Below are 24,216 nucleotides of genomic sequence, written 5' to 3'. Positions count from 1 at the left end.
ACAGTGCCATGCCGAGGGGGAGCCCCAGACATGGCAGCCGCTGGAGAACACCAAAGGTGTGGCAGTGCAGCCCCCGAGGCAGCAGCCAGGGAGGAGGATGAGGAGGAGCCGCAGCCCAGTACCGACTGATCTACGGACCGGTACCAGTCTCCGGACCGGGGGTTGGGGACCACTGGTTATTGCTGTCAGGTATGGGCTGTTCAGAAGTGATTTGTCATTGCCTGCCTCCACATCACGCCCCTGGTATTGCTTGGAGGTCTCCCATACAGCACCGTTTCCACATTAGGAGACATACCTTGTTCTAGCCTCGCTTTGGATTTCTTTGGGCTGCTGCGAGTCGACTCCAGAATTTCTGCATTTGGGTTTTCCTCCCCTCATTTCCCAGGCTGAAATTCACAGCTTGCTTTCTGCACTAAGTCTGATGGAGGCAGCTTCCCATCATGCTTTATTCCCTTCCCCTTTCCCCCAAATGTGCTTTTTGCAAAATGGTGCCTGCTTGCGCCTTTGTTTCCATTGGGCCTCTTAATCCCACCATTCTGCACCCTTGATTGCCGCCCCAAATGTAATAAAAAAACCTTGATGAGTTTTAATGTTATAATATCATAACATTGCTGTGTAAGTCTGCAAGACTGCTTTTTTAAAAAACTTGGAAACAGCATTGCAACACTATCGCCTTGAATTAGACCATGTTAGTCCCCACTTTAAAATCTGGGGATTCCTTTGCTGTTGGGGCAAGTGAGGGGGCAATTTGGGTATGAAATTCAAAGAGGTGAATTTCAGTGTGGAAGTGGACCAAAAAATTGACCCTTTAAAAATGCAAATCCGCACGATAGCTCTTGTGCAGAAACAGTCTGAGACTGACCCTGCTTAGCTTCTGAGATCTGAGAAGGTCAGGCCAGCCGGGGCTATCCAAGTCGGGGTTGTTTTTATATAGTAAATTAGGCTGGTAGAATACTTTGAAACTATATAGGCACCTCCTCAAAAAGGAACATTGTTTGTGAAGTTTGGAAAAGGTGTGTGTGATGTATGTATGTATGAGATCTCGCAAGGGCACACTTTCATGCCATTCTGGAGTTGTGGGTGTGCAGAAGAGAAGGGACAAAAAGGGGCTGTGTTCTTAACACAATGGCAAGCCAACAAAAACGAGAGATGAAGCTACCTTTTGCTTTATGGTTTCTTTGGATGGCTTGTAAAAGGAATTTGAATTTGATCCAGATGTGGAGGGATGCCATCAACTGCCCAATAAAACTGGATGACGCTGCCCTGTGTCCGCCATAGTGGATTCTTCTTCCCTTTTGTGTCTTTAATTCAACCACTTATTCCTTACTCATTGAACTTTACTTGTTTATCAGTGGTAAGAAAGCATTACTAGAGATGATAGATAAATAAATAAATAAATAATCCTTTATTTTTGTGGCTTACCTTTCGAATACTGCTCAGGATGGGTAAACAACATTATAAAAACAATAATTAAAATTAAGAACACAACAATCTAAATCTCCCCCAACCAGTATACCCCACTTGCATGCTTCTCTTCCCCAAAGGGGTTAGACTAGGCTTTCTCAACGAGGGTTCCATGAAGCGTCCTGGATGGGTGGGAGGTAATTATTTTTGTATATATTTTTAAAATATGTGAAAACATTTATTGGGTGGTACGACCACATCCAGTCATGTCCCCCTTCCTCCCCCTCCCAAAATACTCAGTGAAGGAGGTGGGAAGGGGAGGGGCCTGGGTGGGCATGTACACAGCTCTGCTTCGCAACAGTATTCTGCACAACTGCGCCACTTCTGCGATTTCTCAAAGCCTGTTTCAAGGATTTCTCAACAGTAAAAAAGTTGAGAAAGGCTGGGTTAGCTATTTAAGATAAACCACACCTGTGTATATAAAGTGTTGTCACGGGTAAGTTTCAGCAACCCTGTAGGGTTTTCAAGGCAAGAGAAATTCAGGGTTAGTTTGGTGCTTCCTGTCACGACCCTGGACTTCCATCTAGGTATTAACCAAGGTCAACCCTGTTTAGCTTCTGAAAGCTAGTGAGATTGGACTAGCCTAGGCCATCTAGGGCCCATTCTGCACACATAGGATAATGCACTTTCAATGTGCTTTGGCAGCCTTCCTGTTCTGCACAGGAAAGTCTACTTCTAAAGTGCATTGAAAGTGTATAGTGTGCAGACTTGACCCGGGTTGAGCCATCTTCTGTGCACATGCAGAGATATCTGCCTGCTAGTTACTATGCATGTTTTCCCCCTCCTGCAGGCAAGCTTTCTCCTATCTTAACTTTTCTAATGATAGACATCTGCCTCCAAATTCAGTGTTCATTCAAGCATTTTTTGTTTTAATTGAAACACCTGCCATGTTTCTCTGTTAAACAGTTTTTGCACTTAAAAGCCAGTCTGTTTTGTAAAATACTGCTCTGGGCAGTGGCAGGGGGTGGGGGTAGAATTGGCTTCCTGATGGTCACAGTCACCAGCCAATCAGAATCCTGGCCGGATTTTTCAGCCGTCAGGCAAAACCAATTGCTTTTGAGCATGACTCTCTTAAGAGGATCTTATCCTGAAGAGATGGATACCAATCCACAGGGACTTTCCCACTCATATCGTGTTAATCTGTCCAGGCCCTTATGCTTATTAATTGAAGTATTTATGAGCTATCTATCAAAAAAAGCCCACCCGAAAACACAGACTGGAGAAGTGCAATATAGCACAAAAGCATTGGAATACATCCTTATCCATTGTTGTTCCTCTATATATTTCTGAAATACGTGGGACGTGGGACGTGTCCAGCTGTCCAAGTTGGAATTGGGTCAATCAGGGTGCAGCTAGATTTGCCCTGATTGGCCCTGCCCCTGCAGCTCTCGCCCTCCATCCCTGAACTCTAGCCTCTTTGTTCTCAGATGCCTCAGTGCCTGGAGCCAGCAGCAGGTGAGGGGAGAGGCCCTGGGCAAAGGGTCGTGGTGGAGGGCCTCCTAATGAGGGCCTCTTGGCCTGCTAGGCTGGGCCTGCTGACCAGGGCTACCCGGCCTGCTGATAGCTCGTTAAGGACTGCTAAGGAGCTGACTAGCTGACTGCTAAGGAGCTCTGTTCCCGCCCTGCTAATGAGCTGCCCAGCCCCCGCCCACCCCACTTGATCTGGCTGTGAGCTGCCACCCAAAGTCACCTTAAGCTGCCTGGCTGGGGTCCAGGGGAGGGGTCCCTTTCGAGGCCCGTTCTTAGGAACCGGCTTTGAAGCTAGTAAAATGTATGAAATGACAACCAATGGCAACAGAATCAAAAAGCAAATCACTCAAAACCTCTCTAAAAATCACTGTTTTGCAGAACAAAGTTTGAATCTAGTGGCACCTTTAAGACCAAAAACTACAGGAGTGGCCAAACTGTGGCTCTCCAGATGTCTATCTGGCAGGGGCTGGCAGGGGCTTATGGGAATTGTAGTCCAGCTTTGACATCTAAGATGCAACTATAATTACACCGGCTTTAAGGCTGGAGCCAGGTAAATTCAATAGAATTGGGGGGGGGGGGTTGTAACTTTTGTTGTTTTATTGTGATTTTTATGTGCTTTTATGATTATGTTATAGTCCGGGAGGGGTGGGAGCAGCAGTTGAGAAATCAACCAATGACTTGACTCCAGCTTTCTGGTGATCCCAAAAATCCCAGATATTTTTTAGATTAATCCATCTCAGCCATTTTGGTAGCTGGGAAAGTAGCAGAAAAGAAAAAGAAAAAAAAGAAGGAAAAATACCTCTGAATTTACTCCCAAACTACTAAGTATTTTTCAGATTTTTCCCCCTCACTGGGATTAGCCATATGCACACTCCTAATGGTGTAAAGGAAATAGTGTTGGACTAGGATCTAGCAGGCCCAGGTTCAAATCCCCCCCTCGCCAGCATGTTGTGAGTACTCAGTGGAGGAGAGGAGAAGGGGCAAGGATGCAAGGTAATTGGCATCCCCATTGGGAAGCTAGGTGGGATGTAAATAAATAACATTTGTATGATAGAAGATTTATGGGCACATATGTGTGTGTCTGTCACAACATGCTACTATAACCAAGTTTGATCCCAGAGGCACCTTTAAGACCAACAAGTTTAATTCTGGGGTTGTTGTTGTTGTTGGACTTATTGCCACTCTCATTTCTGGCTCATGGTGGGTTACAGATTCATCCAAAATTAAAACCCCATTAAAACCATCTGGCCGAACAATATACATATTGGACTCCAACAATAAAACATTTGTGTGCATGAATACGTCTTCAAATCTTCTGAATATGATATTATCGACCTACTATGTGGTTGCCTCAACTGCAGCACAGCCGTTAGGATGAGAGTTCCATGTGCTGGTCATAAACATGACACAGAAGCACTCTCTTCAGCTATATGAATTACTTCAATACTGGCAAATTACTAAAGAAAAAAGTATTAAAACATTTCTTATCTCTGCAGCTAGCAGTGCATATTGCTTTCCTTGGAGAGTGAGGACTTGTTCATAGCCCATAGATTCTGTTCCTCCTTTTCTTTATAACCTGTCAAACGCACAAGTGGAATTGATTCTGTGCAGATACCCTTCTGAGACTATCCACTACTTATGCCTGTCTGCTTTATGATTTGATGCTTGGATGGTAAAACATGTAGTTAAATATTTGCCATCAAACCTCGTTGTCAGTCATCATTAATAAAAGTAACTATTTTAAGATCTGTCTGCCTTCCCTCCTCCCATCCTAATTGATTGCTGAAATCTGATGCTCACCCGCAAATAGCGTGTTATTAATAGCAAGCATCCATGTTTGTCTGGTTACATCATTATCTCTTCTATCTAAACAAGGGTTTGGCTTGACAATGGAAATAGATAGGTATATAATTATTTTAATACCCTGGTCTGTTTTCAATAAGATGTGGTAAATTGCTGGGAATGAGAAATTGGAAAAAAAATTTCCCACACCATGGAGCTCAGTTTGGCCCCTATAAGCAAAATACCACTATTGGAGAGTACCCCAAAGTTAGTATGATGAATGTTGAGATTATGCCATTTAGAATCTATTGTACACTGGTCCTCAACATGGCGCCCACTAAGTGCTTTAGAAAATGGGCAGGACTAGGTAGAGGTTTTGCCCAGCAGGGCTTGTGATTGGCTGTGCAGATTAAAAAGCATCTTGCTAACCATTTGCCTGAAATGTCAAAGAGATGCTATTAGACTGATATATAACCTCGTTCCCTGACATTTTGTGGTTCACTCCGCCTTCTACACTAGCCATTCTGTGATGACACCCACCACCTTGTGTCAGAATGATAAAAGATACCCACAGATTCAGAAAGGTTGAGGACTCTTATTATAGTCCCTTCTTCTTCTTTTTATCCTTTAGCTGGCGATTGGTGGAGTAGGTTGTCCTCTCAGCAAATATGCTGCTGTAGGTACTGCTGGATTATTTGCCTTGTTTATAATATGTTTCCACTCTTGGTGATTGGTGGCAGGAGTGCTGGCCATGTGGATAGTCAACTGCTGGTTTCTAAGGCCTTCCTCAGTCTCTTTAAGCCAGGGGTAGTCAAACTGCGGCCCTCCAGATGTCCATGGACTACAATTACCAGAAGCCCCTGCCAGCATTCGCTGGCAGGGGCTCCTGGGAATTGTAGTCCATGGACATCTGGAGGGCCGCAGTTTGATTACCCCTGCTTTAAGCCATGTCTTCTTTGGCGCCAGTTGTTGGATCTTCCATTCAGTTGGTTGTTCTCGCCAGAGAAGTTGATGAGGCAGTCTGCTGGTGTTTGTTCTGCAGACATGGCCAAATCACTGCAGTCTGCAATTTTTGATTTGTTCTTTAATTTGCAGCTGGTTGTCACATTTTGTCCAAATTGTCTCATTTTGATTATTATCACACAGAGAGATACCCAGAATCTGCCGCAGGCATCACATTTGGAAGGTCTTGAGTTTGTTTATGTCAGGTTTTAGTAAAGTCCATGTTTCTGATCCACGTAGGAGGATTGGCAGGATTAGTGTCCAGAAGATATGAACTTTGGTCTTGAGAGAGATGTTTGTCTTCTTCCAGGGGCACCATTTGAGTGTGGCAAATGCTGATGTTGCTTGGCCAATCCTATTGTGGGCTTCAGTGATAGAAGGCACTTTCTTTTCTTACACCAGTGAGACTAAGTATTTAAATACTTTGACTTGCTCAAATTGGGTTCCACTGAGGTATATGTGTGTTGCTGATCCATCTGTGGTTATGACTCTGATTTTGTCCACGTTTATTTTTAAGCTCTAAGATTGGGTGATGCAGGCAATATCATAGAGGATGTTAGTAGCCTTTGCATCTGTATTGGCAAATATGGCACTGTCAGAAAGTTGTTTTGGCCATACTGTACTTCATGTATGTTCTATTTCAGTTTCTAGTACCTTCTATTGAGAAGGCCAGTGGACACAGTCAAAAATGGATTTGAAGTCAATAAACACGATGACAATTCTCTTTCCGCACCTAATTCTTTCCTCCGCTAGTTGATGAATAGTAAACATTTGATCAATACAGTCCCAATGTGGCCTAATGTGGCCCTTCTCTACTAGTCTGTTTGCAGTGTTCCCATAGCCTTGATTGTATGATCTTCACGAGCAATTTGCTAATAACGTACAAGAGGCTGATGCCACGGTAATTCTTACATTCTCGGTTGTCACCTTTCTTCAGGATGGCTCGGTTGTCACCTTTCTTCCATGTTGACGGAATGCATTCTGAAGGCCATATGAGTGTTAAGAGAGTGGGGGTAGCCAGGATAGTCAAATCTGTCTGTGGGATTGAATCTCGTGCATCTTGCAGCTGGGCGTAAAAGTTGTCCTTAGCTGCATCTGTGCTGGTTTCAGTAGGGGAATAGGTGGGCAGGATGTGGGTCTTGATTGCATCATTGATGGCGAGGACTTCCAGGCGATCTGATATTGGTTGAAAGTCTATTACACTCCTAGCAGCCTGTCTACCATGAAGCCAACTCCAGCTTCTCACTTTTCTCCCCTGGGGTAAAATAGCGTTATTGTTTCATCAATCATTGTTTTTTTGATGGTCTGCATTCCAGATCCAGTGAGGCGCAGTTCAGATAGTATGGCAATTGAAATTTTGCATTTTGACAATTCCATAGCTATGATTTATTTTTGTCCAACATGATGTCCAGTTTGTACATTCCAGGTGGCGATATGAATTCCAGGTGGCGATATGAAAGGGGACAGTATAATGCCATCGAGTCCACCTGCCAAAGCAGCATTTTTTCTCCAGAAAAACTGAGATCTCATCTGAAGAAATATGCATGCACATGAAAACTTACACCCAGAATTGAACTTTGTTTGTCTTCAAGGCACCCCTGGACTCAAACTTTGTTCTGCTGCTTCAGATCCACACCCCTGCCCACCTGGATCTATCCTGGAGAGCAGTTGTGATTCTGGAGGTTGACAGTGCTAAATATAGGATGCTAATATTGGCCCATTAATTAAATAATATGTTTGAAGCAATTTGATGACCAAAAGCGCTACAGAAATACAAACGTAATTGCTGAAACAGGCGTTGACCAAAAGGACGATTCCGAGGCGGGTGCTGGGGGAGAAAAGCGAGGCAGGGGCCGCGTACAAATTCTGTGCGGGAGGCCCATGTCTAGGCACCGCCGGGGAGAATTGGCAGTGCCGTGCTTATGCCCTGTACATTTATTTATGTCATTACTTAAGTGGGTTATTTTTTAAAGTATGACACATTTAAAGAGGATTGATGTCTAATGCACACATTTGATAAAGATAGAAAATAAATTGTCGATAATGAATTCATTATCTCTCAAGGGCGAGAAGGAGCAAGTCTGTTCTCTTGGTACCCGTCCCTTTGCAGTTTGCCGTGAGGCTCCCGTCTGTTCAATGAGAAATTACCTGGAAGTGTTCACCTGCTTTATGACTTCACTCCCAGATTATTAGTGTAATGAACAATACGTGTAGAACAAATAAGCAGCTGTAAATCATGCAGTCAGAACCCGTCGCGGGATCCAGTGATGTCATGATTCATGTTTTGAGAGGGTTATGTCGTGTTTCGAAATGGAAACATGGCCCTTCAATTCACAGTATGCCCCTGGATCTTCTTCAGCATTGGGCAAACTCCCTGCTTTTTGTGTGTGTGTTTCATTTATTAACATTATTTTTAGAATGACTTTCTCACAAGAATTCAAGGCCGGTTACACAGAGTGAGGCAGAACAGTCCCAAGTTGGGTTGTGCGCTCCGGTGCGGTTCGGCTGCTTGGGTGAGCACCGCAGCCCGAGGCGGCACTGGCCGCCTCAGGCTGCCGTGGTCACCCAAGCAGCCGAACCGCACCGGAGCACTCAACCCTAGTCCCAAGTCTGGAACCGTCAGAAAGAACACAATTATATGTCATGTTAAGCAGTATACAAATAGCATTTAATAGATGCTACTTAAAATAACTTACATGCAGCCGTATCGACCAACAGTCCGCAATCATTTATCCAAACAAGTTTATAAGGTAGGATTACCAGATGTCCTCTTTTTCGGGTGTCCATCTTCTTTTGGGCTCTTTTGAGAAACTGGTGAAAATGTGCTCTTTGGGGTAGGAAGGTCAGGAACATTCCTAGTTCATAACAATGATCCCAGCTTCAATAGGAAATGAGATCTGCGACGGAGATCGCTTGTTTGGAATAGTTGGGAAACATGTCATCTACTTTGCTGATGTAACCAGATTAACTTTCTGTTAGTGTTTCTGTTAGACTCCTTTCTGTTAGTGTTTCTCATCCTTTCTCCATGTTTTCAGACTGGGCCATTACAGAAACCATGGACAAATGTTGAGGAAAACACAGAAAACACAGTAAAGACAAGAAATGGAGAAGGGGGATGCAAGATCAGCCCGCAACTTGTGACAATTCCCTTAGGACATTTCATGCAGTGGCTGGTTTGCCAGGCATCAGCTACGGTTGTGGCTTGGGTGGACACATGCAACTGCCTTATACTGAATTGGGCTCTTGGTCTGTCGCAGTCAATACTGTCTCCTTAGACTGGCCTTTCTCAACTTTTTTACAGCTGAGATACCCTTGAAACATTCTCCAGGCTTCGAGAAACCCCAGAAGTGGCATGATCAGGCAGAATACTGTTGGGAAGCAGAGCTGTGGACATGCCCACCTGGCACCAGCGAAACAAGCTTCCCTGAAATACCTTAGTTACTAAATTGTTAATCGATTCTAGGCCAGCATATATTCTTTTGTTCAGGCCATGAGAGTACGGACCGCCAGTGACAAGACATGTTTTCTAATAAGGTATGGTCTGCCTTCTCTGGCTGGAATTCTTCATTTCTTCCTCTTATTCTTCATTGGGACTGATTGCAACTATGCAAGAGGAGGATAGAGAGAGAAAGGAGAAAGATGGACAGCAGCTCTCTTGTCACCGAAGAAAGAAAGACATGTTATGGTTTGTTAACTTTTATAGAGTGAGTTAGGAGATTAGCTGTTAAGATTGAGGGGGAAAACAGGAACAGGAGGAATACTCCCAACGGCAAGTAGATTGAGGGAATTGATTGGATGGACTGTTCTTTTTTGTCCAGTAGGCATTCCTTCTCCCTGTTTGAAAAAAAACTGTTGGAACCTTGTCGGTTAGAAGGATGCCGTACAAGGGAGCCTTACAGTCTAATGCAGGCTTTCCTAGCCTGGGTTTAGTGAAATCCTGAGGTTTCTTGATGGCCCTGGAAGGGTTTCCTGAGCAGGTGGGAGTTAATTAATTTGTAATATATTTTTTTAATTTGTTAAACATTTACTCAGTGATATAATCATATATGGCCATGTTGACCTCCCAGAAATGGCCAGTGATAGGCCAGAGGAGGAGGAGGGAAGTGGAGGGTCCCCAGGTGGGTGTGTACACGTCTTCTGGGGTTTCTCGAAGTCTGAAGAATGTTTCAGGGGTTTCTCAATGGTATAAAAGTTGAGAAAGGATGATCTAATCCAGGGGTGGGCAAACTGTGGCCCTCCAGAAGTCCATGGACTACAATTCCCATGAGCCCCTGCCAGCAAATGCTGACAGGGGCTCATGAGAACTGTAGTCCATGGACATCTGGAGGGCCAGTTTGCCCACCCCTGATCTAGACAGATAAGCCATTACTTACATGTATGATTCACTTTATACTTTCAGTAAAACGATTAAGAGTGTTGTTGTTTTTTTACTACATAAAAAGAAATCCTTACTCTACCAGAATCCTAACATCAGGGTCTCAGGCAGAGGTCTTTCACATCACCTGTTAACTGCAGATGCTGGGGATTGAACCTGGGACCTTCTGTGTGACAAGCAGGTGCTCTTCCACTGAGCCACAGCCCAACTGCTGGACCCAGTCAGTTGCCTCACCAAAGCTTCTGGGGTGACCACTTGTCAAAGATTGCATAAAGCAGGTAATGAGGGTTCAGGTGATGATGCTTTTGATATCTACAGTCTTGGTCCCAGGGTCAATTTCAGATTGATTGTAATGAAACAACCATAAGCAAAGCCCAGCTGATTGCATACATCGTAGATTCGCGGCTTACGTAACAAATGTAACCAGGTTCAAATCTGTGTCGGGGGGGAGGTAAACGTACTGGTCTCAGAAGACCCATTGTTCAAGTCACTTGCTGAGAGTGCACCTGTTAGAAATAGGCCTAATTAAAGTGCTTGGTCTCGTGGAGAGAAATAAAAGTAGTATTCAGACGGAGTATCGGTCGCACAGAGCTCATGGTTTTCGCCATAGATGGGATCCGTGAGCATTTTGGGCCTTTCCAATGCAAAATTCTTGCGTAAGACTTGAAAATGACCCTTTGTTCGATGGATTTTAAATCTGTAGCGTGAATGTCTTTGCAAAGAGGCGCTGATCTGATACAAGCAGTATTTAGCCATGGGAAGAGGCGTGCTGTTTCGCAAGGTAATTTTTTTCCCAAACAGGAAAGGCCTAAAAGGAAAATGGTGGCGGGGAGAGAGGGAGTGAAGAGCAGAGGAGTCAGGCATTTGAAACGGGTGAGAAACTCAGGGCTGGGGCAGGCCTGTACCGCTCTGCCGCCTCCACCCCCTGAACTCCAGAAAAAGGGCCAAAGCAGGCCTATGCTGCTCTGTCATCCCCTCCCTGAAGTTAAGTCAAGATGAAAGTACTTAACTGTAGACTCCAATCACTGTCTTGGCCATCAAGATTTTATGGGCAAGGCTCCACCCAAGGCCCCTCCCCTTCCCACCTCCTCCAGGTTAATCATTGGCCATTTAGGAGGGCGGAGCAGGTTGACATGACCATATATGACATGGCCAATATATTTTTTAAATATTATAATTATATAATATAATATAACTAGGAGTAAATCCCATTGCGTGCTGTGATGTAACGGGTGCTAGCTCATGGTTTGGTGTGGGTTTTGTGCCCAACTTGGAAGCTGGAAGTTCTCAGAGGAGGTCTCTCTGTGCCCTGCAGTCCTGACTCAAGTCCGGTTCACGCACACCTAGGAAATGTGGAATTCCAGAACATGAACCTACACCAAACCTTACCTCCCCTCTGCAGTGTTTTCTTTGCCTGAAATAGGCCAGGGGCACTATGTGGCTGGTTAGGTGGCTGAAGAGGCATTATCCCCTTTTGGGGCCCCACTTCCAAACCTCAAGGAATACTTCCAGTGCAGGGGTAGCCAACCTCCAGATGGAGTCTAGAGATCTCCTGGAATTACAGCTCATCTGCAGGCTGTAAAGATCAGCTCTCCAGACAGAAATGGCTGCTTTCCAGGGTGGACAGGGTTTGTTGTGCAGAAGAAACATTTAAGGCCTCCCACACAGGTTGTTATGGAGATGAAAAACTTGAGGCCTACTGCACAGGGTTCTTGTGTAGATGAAACAGGAGGCCAGAGAACCTCTGCAACAGCATCCAGTTTCATCTCCACAGCAACCTTGCATGGTAGGCTCAAATGCTCAGAGAGTGGTGGAGAAGAGACACACATGGCTTGGCTGCACCTGCCCTCCAGCAGTGAGGCCGGCCAGAGCAGTATTGTAAGTGAGAAGGGGCTTTTCTGTGGCCTCCCTGTCAGTCAACCATTAGACAGAAGGGGAAAGCTTTCCCCCTCAAAAGGGATGCTCATGCACGCCCACAGACTCCCCTGTGTTCCTCTCGGAAACACGTCCCTCCCCTCAGCCAGGGGCTGGTAGAGGCTTCCCGCACAGCCGGTATGAAGGGAAGGAGGGGGGTGCGGAATCCTGGGCAAGAGCAGCATAATAATACAGAGAGCATAAGGTGATGTCATCCTCCTAAGCAAGGCTTTCAAGTTCTTTTAAAATAAAGGTTATTTGTTTTCTTCAAAGTGCTCTTTTAGTGCTCCAGGGAAATCTTTTGTTACCCGTCTGTGTATGTGCACATGATTGTAACTCTATTGGTGACCTTGGCTATCTGTTATATCATGGAGATATTGTTATATTGTTAATTGTGGGGATGTTATAATAGTTGTATGATGCTTTTAGCTGTTTTATGTTTTATTGTGAACCTCTGCGATACCATTGTGAACCTCTGGGAGCAGCGGTATAAAAATCCAACAAACAAATAAAGAAATAAATAGACTGGGGAGGAGGAGATTTCACCAATAGGTGGCTTCAGAACTTTCAGCATTTTTGTACGGTCACTGTAATTTAATATAGTATAGCATTGGTCCCCAACCTGCGGGCCGCGGCCCGGCGCCGGGCCGCAAAGGCCATGGCGCCGGGCCACAGCTCGCCTTCCCCGCCCCTCCCCCCCGCAGTAAAAAACTTCCCAGGCCGCAAGCTTGCAGCCCGGGAAGCTACTTACTGCGGGAGGGCGGGGAGAGGGAATCAGGGCCGGGCCGCGCCTGCGCGGCCCGCGGGTGCGGCCCGATCCATGGGTGCGGCCCGCGGGCGCGGCCGGGCGCGGCCCGATCCGCGGGTGTGGCCCGCGGGCGCGGCCGGGCGCGGCCCAATCCGCGGGTGCGGCCTGCGGGCGCGGCCGGGTGCGGCCGGGCGCGGCTCGCGGGCACGGCCGGAAGCGTGGGCATGGCCTGCGCGGTCCCTGCGGGCGCGGCCCAATGCCCTGCCGGTCCCCAGCCTAATAAAGGTTGGGGACCACTGTAGTATAGTATAGTATAGTATAGTATAGTATAGTATAGTATAGTATAGTATAGTATAGTATAGTATAGTATAGTATAGTATAGTATAGTATAGTATAGTATAGTATAGTATAGTATAGTACTTATGCCCAATTGGCAAAACCCTTCTGGGTCCATTGCAGAATTCCAGGGTTTTATGAAAACCTTTTGAGAAAGACTAGTGTAAGGCCATAAAAGCTTTGCCAGCACCTTGAACCAGATCCAAAACTCCACCAGCAACCAATGCAGCTGTTGTTGGGAATCCTTCATGGGGTTCTTGTAAGGACCCAAGCCATGACATTTTGTAGCAATTGTAATGTACTAGGTCAAGGCCAATGGTAGTCCTGCATAGAATAAGTAGCAGTAATCCAGTCTGGAGCTGCCCATTGCATCAATCACTGTGGCTAGGTCTTCCGGGGCCAGGTAGGGCACTAGTAGCTTTACCTGACATAGGTGGTAAGATGGCTGGTGAACAACCTGCGCCTCCAATGAAAGGGACGCATCAAACCTCACCCCCAAGTTCTTGACCGAATGCAGTTGTTAATTGCACTCCGCCAAGGCAGAAGAAATGCGCTTCCTTCCCCTGCCCTTTCTTTCGCAGCCACAGGACCACCGTCTTCATGGGTCTAGTTTCCAGGGGCTTTGTCGGACCCATCCCTTCACAGCCCCCAGACAACTGGACAAAGAATCTGTGGCCTATTGGGAAGAAAAGAGCTGCATTCCAGTTAGCACTTATTTGCTTAGCTTTTGATGACTTGCAGACTGTTCCAGTTGGCATCATCCAGACCCAAATATCATCCATTGAAACACCCTATGGCCTTTCCCAAAGTGTATCTCCAAATATGTCTGCCCAGATACCATGAATCTTGCAATAAATTTCATTCATCACTCTTCCCTCTCCAGTTGCCTTTGGGCTCTACTTCCCCAGGAAAGAGTATCATGAGAACGTCTACATCGATCAGCCAGTGGGATCACCTTTACTGCGCATCCATGCCTTGAAAGACTCTGAGGAGGAGGAGGTCCATTTTGGAATTTGCCCGGATCTCGTTATCCAGAGAGACGGTATTCATAAAAATCTCTGGTTTCAAGTCCAAGAGAACACCGGACTTCTGTTCCTCAACAGAAGCTTGGAGAAAGACTTGGATAAAATATGTAAGTTGTGCTAGTGAAATCCTTGCTATGGTGGTGATAATGACATATAATATTGACCTTAGTTTCCAAATGATGTGGTTTATCCAGCTGTAGTCAGGGATCAGAGTGCTGCAGTGTTTTCTTTTTTCAGTGACTGCACGGTACTCAAGAACCTCTTCTTTACATAGTAAATATGTTGAGACAACATATAATTTACAGTTAGTAGAACGCCGGCCAAGTTCATCTGCTGTAGCTGAAAAACAAAGAATCAAAACCAAGGCTGGAGCCCCCCATTCATGTGCCCACCACCAGCCCGCTGTTTCCTTCCTCCTGCATGCCTCCTCTCCACCACTCTGTGCTCTCCCATCACTGGTGCGCATAGCCTGCAGGGAGTGCTGGTGGCTTGCAAGGAGGCAGGGAGGACACACAGGTGGATAGCACAGGAGGTGCGTGGGCAGGGGGCACCATCAGAAGCCCTGGGCCTTATCTGAAATTGACTTTGGCTGCCACTTAAACTTATCAGATGTTGCATCACTAACCGCCCCTGCAGAGCGGATAAAATAAAACAGTAAGAGCCCTGAGGGCGGGCCCTGTGCGGGATGAGGAAGGGTGCCGATTGGCCCTTTCCCCCAGACTGATAATCGGAGGGCCCAAATTGGGCCCTCCGATTATCAGTCTGCCACCAAGGGACCCAGCTCGCGATTGGTCCCTTGGTGCCAGATTGACGAATCGGGAGGCGCGCCGCCCCCCTCCATCATTGGCCGATTTCGGCCGACCGCCGCCATCTGCAGCCTTGCCGCCGAGGAGAGGTAAGCAGTGGGCGGGGAGGAAAGAGGAGGCGTGGTGGCGGCAGCGCCGGTGGCGGGTGAGGGAGTGCTAGCCCCAACTCTGTGCTGGCCCCGAAGCCGCCTCCGCCACTGGCAGAGTCCGGCAGAGACGCTTCGGCCCTGGGACACAGCCTTCGGGGCTGGGAAACAGGCAGGCCCCTGCCTCTTTTCCGGCCCCGAAGCTACCTCCTGCGGTGTGCGGACCCACCCGTGAGGCTTCGGGGCCAGCACACAGCCCTGCCTCTCTCCCTGGGCCGACAGCCGGCTCCTCGAGCCGCAGGGCCCGCCCGGTAGGCTTTGGAGCCGGGAAAGAGACGGGGCCAGCGCATCCGTGACGCCCTGGCCCTGCCTCTTTCCAGGCCCTGAAGCCGGGAGGTCCGCTGCGATCGTGCCGCAGTAAGCCTCCCAGGCCGGCACATGGCCGGCCTTGGATGCGGAGGGGGGGGGTGCTGGGAAGGGAGAGAGCTGCCCCAGACCAAATAGGAGGGCCACTAGCGCCCGCTGTATTTAAAGTACAGCGGGCTTAATTTCTAGTTATCTCATAAATTTAACTCTTGCCCACAAAAGCTTACCTCACCCTAAAGGTAAGCAAAACGTTTAATTAAGATGATTCTTCTGGGAGTTTTACCTAGGAAATCAGCAGAAACACATAATCAGCCACAGACTCCTGACTTAACTTGAGGTGCTGTATTGTGCAGTGGAACAAAATTGTGGTACAGCTTATTGAACTAGGATGGTGAGCAAAGGGAGCAGTGGCAAAGAGAGTTTCATCTCTTGAATCGTGGCATGTTGGCCCTGTAGCAAGCATGAGATTTGCTAAGAAATCGTACAATATGGCAACCTTATCTTCTAAAATGGTTGTGATACTGGTGATTTAAAGGTGCTAGTCTTATGAGGCCATGGAAGTTAATTATTTGGGGTGCTGGGAGGGGGGTTGAGGGGTCATTTGGTTCTACGTAGTGAATTGAACCTATAAGACAGACAGACTTCTGAACAAAATAATTGAAAAAAAATATTGCAGTGTTGATGCTGTTGATTTACACATTTAAACTTGATTGAGATCTACTGCTGTTCCTAAAATGGAAGGCTGTGTTTGGTTACTCTGAAGTAGAGAGACCAAATGCCTCTGTGTGAAGGACAAAACACATGGCTGAGTGTTTTAACCATGCCCAGTTGGCCGAGTGTGCATGTTCAGATTAAAGGTTGCGGGTATATCTCCAGAAGACCTGATGGTCACATTGAAGTGGGTCAAGTTGGAGGCTCTTTGGTATTTAAAGGTAAAGGTAAAGGTATCCCCTGTGCAAGTACTGGGTCATGTCTGACCCTTGGGGTGACGCCCTCCAGTGTTTTCATGGCAGACTCAATACGGGGTGGTTTGCCAGTGCCTTCCCCAGTCATTACCGTTTACCCCCCAGCAAGCTGGGTACTCATTTTACCGACCTCGGAAGGATGGAAGGCTGAGTCAACCTTGAGCCGGCTGCTGGGATTGAACTCCCAGCCTCATGGGCAGAGCTTTCAGACTGCATGTCTGCTGTCTTACCACTCTGCGCCACAAGAGGCTCTTCTCTTTGGTATTTAGGGAATCCCAAAACATATAGATAGTCTGCTGGAACAAAGTTTTTACCTTGATGCCCTATGACTAGGTAAGGTCTGTCTACTTGCTGTCTACTTGAAGGATTGCGCAGATTCATTGTTTAGTTTCCTTTGGCTTCAGGGGATTAAAACCATAGAAATGTAATTCCTCCTCAACAGGGTGGAAATCTAACACAAGAAAAATCCCCCCCCCCCCCGGTAATACAACCCATATCCACATGCCAGAATCCAGACCAACACAATTTGCAAAAAAGGATAGATTTATGTGCAGAGTACTTGATTTACCTAACAGTATATATGCATGTGTGACATTTTAAATTTCACTTGAGTCACTGGAAAAGACAATAATGCTAAGAAATGAGGAAGATCCAGCATGAGTTGGATGAATTCAGTCAAGGAAGCCACAGCCCTCAGTTTGCAAAGCCTGAGCAATACGGCATTTTGGAGGACATTAATTCATAGTTTGCATCTAGTGATACTTTAAAAGATCTTGGGAATATTGGAGTTTCAGAAAAGGGTTAATACCAATTATTACTATTAATGGGGAAAATCACTGTACCTTCTTTTGTAATTTTTTCCCCTGTTCCAGTAGTTGGAGGAAGCTGGTTGGCAACTTCAAAGCTGGTATTCCTGGTTTTCCTCTCATCCCAGCCTTTCCAAGGAAAAGAATGCCAAAGCACACCTCATTATAATTTCTATGCCAAGTTGCCACATCTGGCCTATGCCAAGGTGACGCTGTCTGTCATTAATGCCACCGTGCCAGCATGCCATTCCGTGGCCCCCAGCCAGCTGTGTTTTGCGGATACTGACCTCTCTTTCCAAATCAAGGAGAACAAGCCACCGGGACCATTTCACCAGCTCCAGCTGCCTTCTCCACAACAGCTGTGCCAGAACGTCAGCATTTCGTACAAAGTGATAGCAGGTAAAGCAAGTCAGACCAACCCCAAAAGCAGGCCAAATACAACTGAAGTGGCAAAACTTTGACTCGTTTTAGCTTGATTTTGTAAACAGCCTAGAAAACAAGGGGCTGAGAAAAGAATTTGTCGGCCACCTCTAAATGATGCAAATTTAACATATAATAATTACTGACAAGAACGTCATCCATGTGTCTTTTTTTGACATAACAGCAAACCGTATTCTGATGTTGAACAATGATGCTAAACTTCTCATATTCCTCACTGGTATTGTACTGTTGCTCCAAGGCTTTTTTTTATTATGAATGTGCGTTGCTCCCTCTAGTGGTTGATTCGATGTTACATTACTTTATGCTCAGCGTAACTCCCTGTGGTTTTAAACTGCATATTTTTATGACAGGCATCATAATCCGATCAACCACTAGAGGGAGCAAAGCTCACGCAGAACAAGGGGAAAACTCCAAGGCAAAAGGAACACACAAGTGAGGAAAATGACAATACAGAAAAGCTCTCTGTATTAAAATCACTGCTGAAAATATTAGGCATCACAATGATATTTTTAGCCACTCTGGCTACATGGCATCTGGGATTTGTCAAGCCCAAGGTAGCCTTTTAGTTGCTTGGCTCCTCTACAGTTCCTGTTCCAGAGGTTAACTGCCACCAGCTAGCTTAGCCATCAGCTCCACCTGCTCATTCCTGAGTGTTGGATCCACTTTCCTGTCCTGTAACTTTATTCTAGCATATTGCATTTCTGTCCTCCCCACTGCAGCCTTTCTGCAGGATTAATCTAGGGGGAAACTAGACTGCCTGAGTCAGGGGTGGGCAAACTGTGGCCCTCCAGATGTCCATGGACTACAATTCCCATGAGCCCCTGCCAGCATTTGCTGGCAGGGGCTCATGGGGATTGTAGTCCATGGACATCTGGATGGCCACAGTTTGCCCACCGCTGGCCTGCATCAAGGGCTAAAAGTTCCTTCTGGCTTCATAGTGGGCCAGGAATGTCATAGTGGGCCATGTATGGTCATGTCACCTGATAAATGTTTAACGAATGTAAAAAAAAAAATTAACTTCCACCCATTCACCAAATCCCAGTTGAGAAAGCCTGGCTTTATTACTGGGCTTAAAAGCATCAGACTTTGGTCTGGCTTCTTAGTTTGTGTAATTGGCTTCTTAATCACAGACTGGGAGTGACTCCAGATGACTGTTGGCACATTTGTTTGGTGACTAACTTGGTGCCCTGCCTGCACCTTTGTGCCATTGCCATGTATCCCAACTAAAAGCTCTGACCTTACATTTCTTCCACTGGAAAGATAAGCAACTCCTGTGTATCCGTTGGTGTTCCATGAAAAAAAAATAGATGCACTTTCTGCTCTTCTCTTTCAGATGAATCTCTGCCATTTAGTTACAATGAAAACACCACAAGCCTCCGGGTGACCCAGTCTCTGGACCGGGAGATGCGGGAGAGGTATGAGCTGCTCGCCAAGTGCACAGTGCGTGAGGGCTCCAAGGAGACCTCCAAAGAAGTGCCCTTGCTAGTGACGGTGCTGGACGAGGACGACATGCCCCCATTCCTTCCCAATGGCACCAACGCAGCCGATGCAGTTGTGGAGTTCAGCAGGAAAGAGGTCAGTGCTTTTCCTCTCCCCCAAGCAACAGAATGCGCCTGGTTGGTGATCTGGAATCCTGTTGACCACAGACGTCTTGTAGACTTTGGTGGCTCGTCCTGCAGCATTGCACATTCTCTGTTTTACGACTGGAATTGCTTTTGTGCAGACGTATATGTGTGGAAATGCGATGCTGGATCTGATGGTCCGCATATTGATTGATTGATTGATTGATTGATTGATTGATTGATTGATTGATTGATTGATTGATTGAAAATCAGCCATTAAAAATAAAGTTAAAATTATAAATTAGTGTAATTAAAAACTCATTAACAACTTTAGAAGGAGCCCCTCCCAATGGTATACCTGATGAACCAAAAAAGTCTTGATTCGCTGGCCAAAGACACCGATAGAGGGAAACAGATGAATCTCCCAGGGGGTGGCATTCAGTGCTGTCCAGTCACTTTCTGGTGACCCCATGAATCCGTGTCCTCCAAAATGTCCTATGGCTAACGGGCTGGCTCAGGTCTTGCAAGCGGAGGGCCGTGGCTTCCTTGATTGAATCCATTTAACTCATGCCGGATCTTCCTCTTTTCCTAGCTTTATTGTCTTTTCCAGTGACTCTGGTTGTGTTTTGGTTTAATTTTTAAATTGCAATCTGCCTATTTATTCAAATAAAATTAAAAATCACACGTGCATATCTACTTGAGATATGCACGTAGATCTATCCTTTGCTGCAAGTTGTGCTGGTTTGGATTGGGGCAGGTAGAAGGGGGCGGCCTTATATTATTGGGGGGTTGTTCTCTTGTGTTAAAGTTCCACTGTTCTTTTATAAAGACAGTTCATCTCATATTGGGTCTTCCTCTTTTCCTAATCCTGTGATCAAAGTACGATAACCCCAGTTGAGCCATTTTAGCTTCTAGGGGCCAGTTCAGGCTTGATTTTATCGAGAACCCACTTTGGAGCAGTCCACGGTATCCATAAAACTCTTCTGCAACTCCATATTTCAAAGGAATCTTCCTGGTGGCTTGCTTCATTGCAGAGCTTTCACACCCATCCAGCATAATGGAGAATACTGTGGTGTGAATTAACTTGATTTTGCTCACCAGCGTCACATCCTTTCACTTAATAATCTTCTTAGTCCTTCATGGCTGCCCTTTCTAGCATCTAAAACAGGGGTAGTCAAACTGCGTCCCTCCAGATGTCCATGGACTACAATTCCCAGGAGCCCCTGCCAGCATTCGACATCTGGAGGGACGCAGTTTGATTACCCCTGATCTAAAACCTGAATGAATTCTTGTTATCAGGGTACCTCGGTGGTTGCACTCAAGTGCCTGGGAGATGCTGCAGCAGAAATAGTTCCTCTGTTGAAAGCAGATCCAGGTGGGAGGCCAGGCTGGTCTGAAGCAGCAGAACAAAGATTGAGTCCAGCGGCACCTTTAAGACAAACAGTTTAAAAATAAAACCTTATTTACGTCATAAAGTAAGACTAAACTTTATTTACTTAAGGCTCAGAGGCCAGCTTCTCTAATGCCCAAGGCATCGAAGTTCATTTCATTTGGTAGGATTTCCCTCCTTGCGGTTAAAAGGAGCTTGCAATTTTTGGATGTGTGCTGCCACCTGCAGGCCACGTTTTATCTTCGTTGCTTACTTGTGCGTGGAATTTGAAATGGAAGGACCACTGAACATTCAAGCAACAAAATAATAACCCAGACTTTGCAGACCCCCCCTAAGCTTAATGGAGACTGTAACTTTGGTTTCATTTACACTCTTTAATTACAGGAATGTATAGTCATTTCTTTGGTATCTTTGTTTTCATCTGAATTTTGTATTTTCTATTATTTTATGATATATTTATATATTTCGATTTATTACCCACTACTCTTGGCCGAGGGCTGGCTCACGGCGGTTTACAACTTAAAACCATAAAAATGTAGTAAAAACCCATTGGTTAACACAACAGTGGCAACAGTGGCAAAAACACTCCAGTTCATACACCTTCCCAACAACTAACTCTAAACCAATTGACCACCTCCCCACCTGACACCATGCTTCAAAGTGGGTGGATGAAAGATGTAGCAATATCTAAGATATCTAAAGCTGTGGTCCCCAACCCCTGGTCCAGAGACCGGTACCGGTCCGTGGATCAGTTGGTATCGGGTTGCAGCTCCTCCTCGTCTTCCTCCCTGGCTGCTGCCTTGGGGGCTGCCCTGCCACTCTGCTGCCAGCTCACCTTTGGTGCTGTCCAGTGGTCGCCATGGCTGGGGCTCCCCCTCGGTGTGGCACTGTGCAGCTGCTGCTGGCAGCACCCTCCAGCGGGCAGCAGGAAGTCAGGGGCGCAGCGAAAAAGCAAGTGAAGCAGGGGCTCAGGTGGCGGTGGTGATGTCCCTCGGGAAAAGACTACCCCCCCAGACCTCAGTAAAATTGTCAAGCATTGACAAAAAGGTTGGGGACCACTGATCTAAAGGACATCTTAGGAAGGGGGTCCCAAGGATCTTCCTGCCTTAACCTCACCCAAATACCTGGTGGAGGAGCTCCATCTTGTGGCCCTGTGGGACTGTGATAGCTCTGACAGGTCCCTTAGCTCACCTGGGAGCTCATTCCACCAGGTAGAGACCAGGGCTGAAAAGGCCCTGGCCCTGGTTGAGGCCAGGCACAGTTCATGTAGGCTGGGGATAACCAATTTTTTGGGGAGCATAGAGAGATAGACAGTCCCTCAGATATGTTGGGCCTAGAATTTGAATGGCCTTGACACTCAGTACCAAAACCTTGAACTTGATCCAGAACACCACCAGTAGCCAATGCAGCTGTCTCAGCACTGGCTGATTGTGGGGTCTCAAAAGTGTTCCCATGAGAACCCTAGCAGCCTCATTTTACACCAGTTGCAACTTCTGGGTCAAGGCCAAGGGTAGAGCGAGTTACAGAAGCATAGCTTGGAGGTGATTGTCACATGGATCACTGTGGCTAGGTGGTCTGGAGCCAGATAATGCACTAGTAGCCTCTCTTGGCACAGGTTGACAGATCGCACCCAAAGGGTGCTTAAAAATCATCTTGGAGAGACGAGTGGAGTGCCTCAGGGATCTGTCCTGGGCCTTGTGTTGTTCAGCAAATTCATAAATGAATTGGATGAAGGAATACAGGGAGTACTTGTTAAATTTGCAGATGACACTAAACTGGGAGGGGTAGGAAACACACCAGAAGACAGAATCAGGATCTTGACAGGATGGAATTTTGATAGTGAAAAATGTAAAGTTCTAGGAAAAATCAAATTCATCACTGTAGGATGGGTGAGACTTGTCTTGGCAGTAGTATGTGTGAAAAGGATCTGAAGGTCTTAGTAGACCATACACTGAACATGAGTCAGCAGCATGACTTGATAGCTAAAAAGGCAAACAGGATTTTGGGCTGTATTAAAAGAAATACAGTGTCCAGGTCATGCGAGGTGATCTTATCATTTTACTCTGCTCTGGTTAGACCTCGCTTGGAGTACTCTGTTCAGTTTTGGGCACCACAACTGAAGAAAGATGTAGAGAAACTGGAGCCTGTCCAGAGGAGGTCTACAAAGATGATGAGGCGTTTGGATACCAAGTTGTATGAGGAAAGGCTGAGGAAGAGAAGGCTACTAATAGATGATATGATAACCATCTTCAAATACTTGAAGGGCTGTCATATAGAATATGGAGCAGAATTGTTTTCAGGTGCCCCAGAGGGCCTAACCAGAACTAATGGGTTGAAATTAATTCAAAAGAATTTTCATCGGAACATTGGGAAGAAGTTCCTGACAGTTAGAGCGGTTCCTCACTGGAATAGGCTTCCTTGGGAGGAGGTGGGTTTGGAAGTGTTTAAACAGAGGCTAGATAGTCATCTCACAGAAATGTTGATTTAATGAACTTAGGCAGGTTGTGAGTGGGTGAGCAGGAAGGGATGTGCCAGTGTTTGCCTCTTGTGGCTCTTCTTTGTATTCCCAGGGAGTTGCTAATTGCCACTGTGGATAGGTGGCAATTAGGCCAGGCTAGATTCTGGAGATTTGTTCATAAGCGAATATGTCATCCTTCACGTGTATAGCAAGCAGCATGAAAGTTGCTTGATTATGATGTAGTTCTGTACTCTGTACAGGTCTTTGTTCTCCAACATACTTCTCTGTGGCTCCATGGTGCCCGAGCGTGGTCTTTGTGGTGCCCACCTACTTCTTCCCCAAAGCAAAGAACTAATCATGGCTTTCCTCAATCGCTCTCTAGCAGGTAGAATAGGTGAAGCTTCAGAAGAGCCCAGAAGTCATTACCTTTGTGTCAGTGGGGATCACCTGTTTGAAAATGGCTGCCCCCATCTAGGAGAATGCTTAGTTTGAAACTTCCTGTTCTGTAATGCTGCTGGTGGTGGACGTTCTATGATCAGTCCATCATTTTGTGGAAGCCATTTTGTAGTGACATCCACTACCCTCTCTCTACATTGCAAAAGGACCCACAGGCTCTGAAAGGTTGTGGAAACTACACTTGGTTCATTGAACGCTGGAATATACCTCCCAAAGGCTGTTGCACTTGGCCGACCCGAATAGGACAGTAATCCCTGGCCCTTGAGAGGTACATTTGGCCTCAACCAAGGCCAGGACTGTTTTGGTCTTGGCCCCCACCTGGTGGAATTAGCTTTTGGAGGAGCTGCATGCTCTTCAAGAGATAGCTTAGTTTCTAAGGGCTTGCAAGTCAGAGCTCTTCCTCCAGGCATTTGGCTGAGGCAAATAACCAGCAACAGCCTGTGACAATTTTCCCCTGGAAACAAGGAGTACTGGTTGACAGCTGCTGGATACTGCCTTGGTGATGGAATTTTAAAGAAATGATTTAATTGGTTTTATTGTTTAGCCGGTGGTAGTTTTAAAATAGTTTTTAATCCTATGTGACTTTTTATTATGTTGTCAACTGCCCCAGGCTGGCTTGCCAGGAGGAGTAGCATATAAATCTTCTATTAAATAAATAAATAGGAAGGACCCATGCAATTTCCCAGGAACTTGATATTCATGATCCTGAAGTAGGGCACTGCATCATGCTGAAATGATTCTTATTCTTCCTGTCATGTGTATGA

General features: G+C 46.2%; 1 protein-coding gene across 2 annotated transcripts in view; it reads left to right on the top strand.

The window, feature by feature from the left end:
• The window catches only part of RET (ret proto-oncogene), a 162,942-nt gene that overhangs the window by 73,918 nt on the left and 64,808 nt on the right, over positions 1-24,216 (top strand). The window contains exons 2-4 of one of the 2 annotated variants that reach the window (XM_077350867.1): positions 13,975-14,223; positions 17,215-17,544; positions 18,920-19,161. In XM_077350867.1, coding sequence (XP_077206982.1) covers positions 13,975-14,223; positions 17,215-17,544; positions 18,920-19,161 — 821 coding nt within the window. Of the gene's footprint in view, positions 1-13,974; positions 14,224-17,211; positions 17,545-18,919; positions 19,162-24,216 lie in introns of both variants that reach the window. The other variant, XM_077350866.1, reaches the window with a different exon arrangement.

The sequence above is a fragment of the Paroedura picta genome, chromosome 8 (assembly GCF_049243985.1).
Source record: "Paroedura picta isolate Pp20150507F chromosome 8, Ppicta_v3.0, whole genome shotgun sequence".
NCBI classification, from domain to species: domain Eukaryota; kingdom Metazoa; phylum Chordata; class Lepidosauria; order Squamata; family Gekkonidae; genus Paroedura; species Paroedura picta.
The sequence above is the reverse complement of the archived record's forward strand: the minus strand, read 5'-3'. Positions and strand labels throughout refer to the sequence as shown.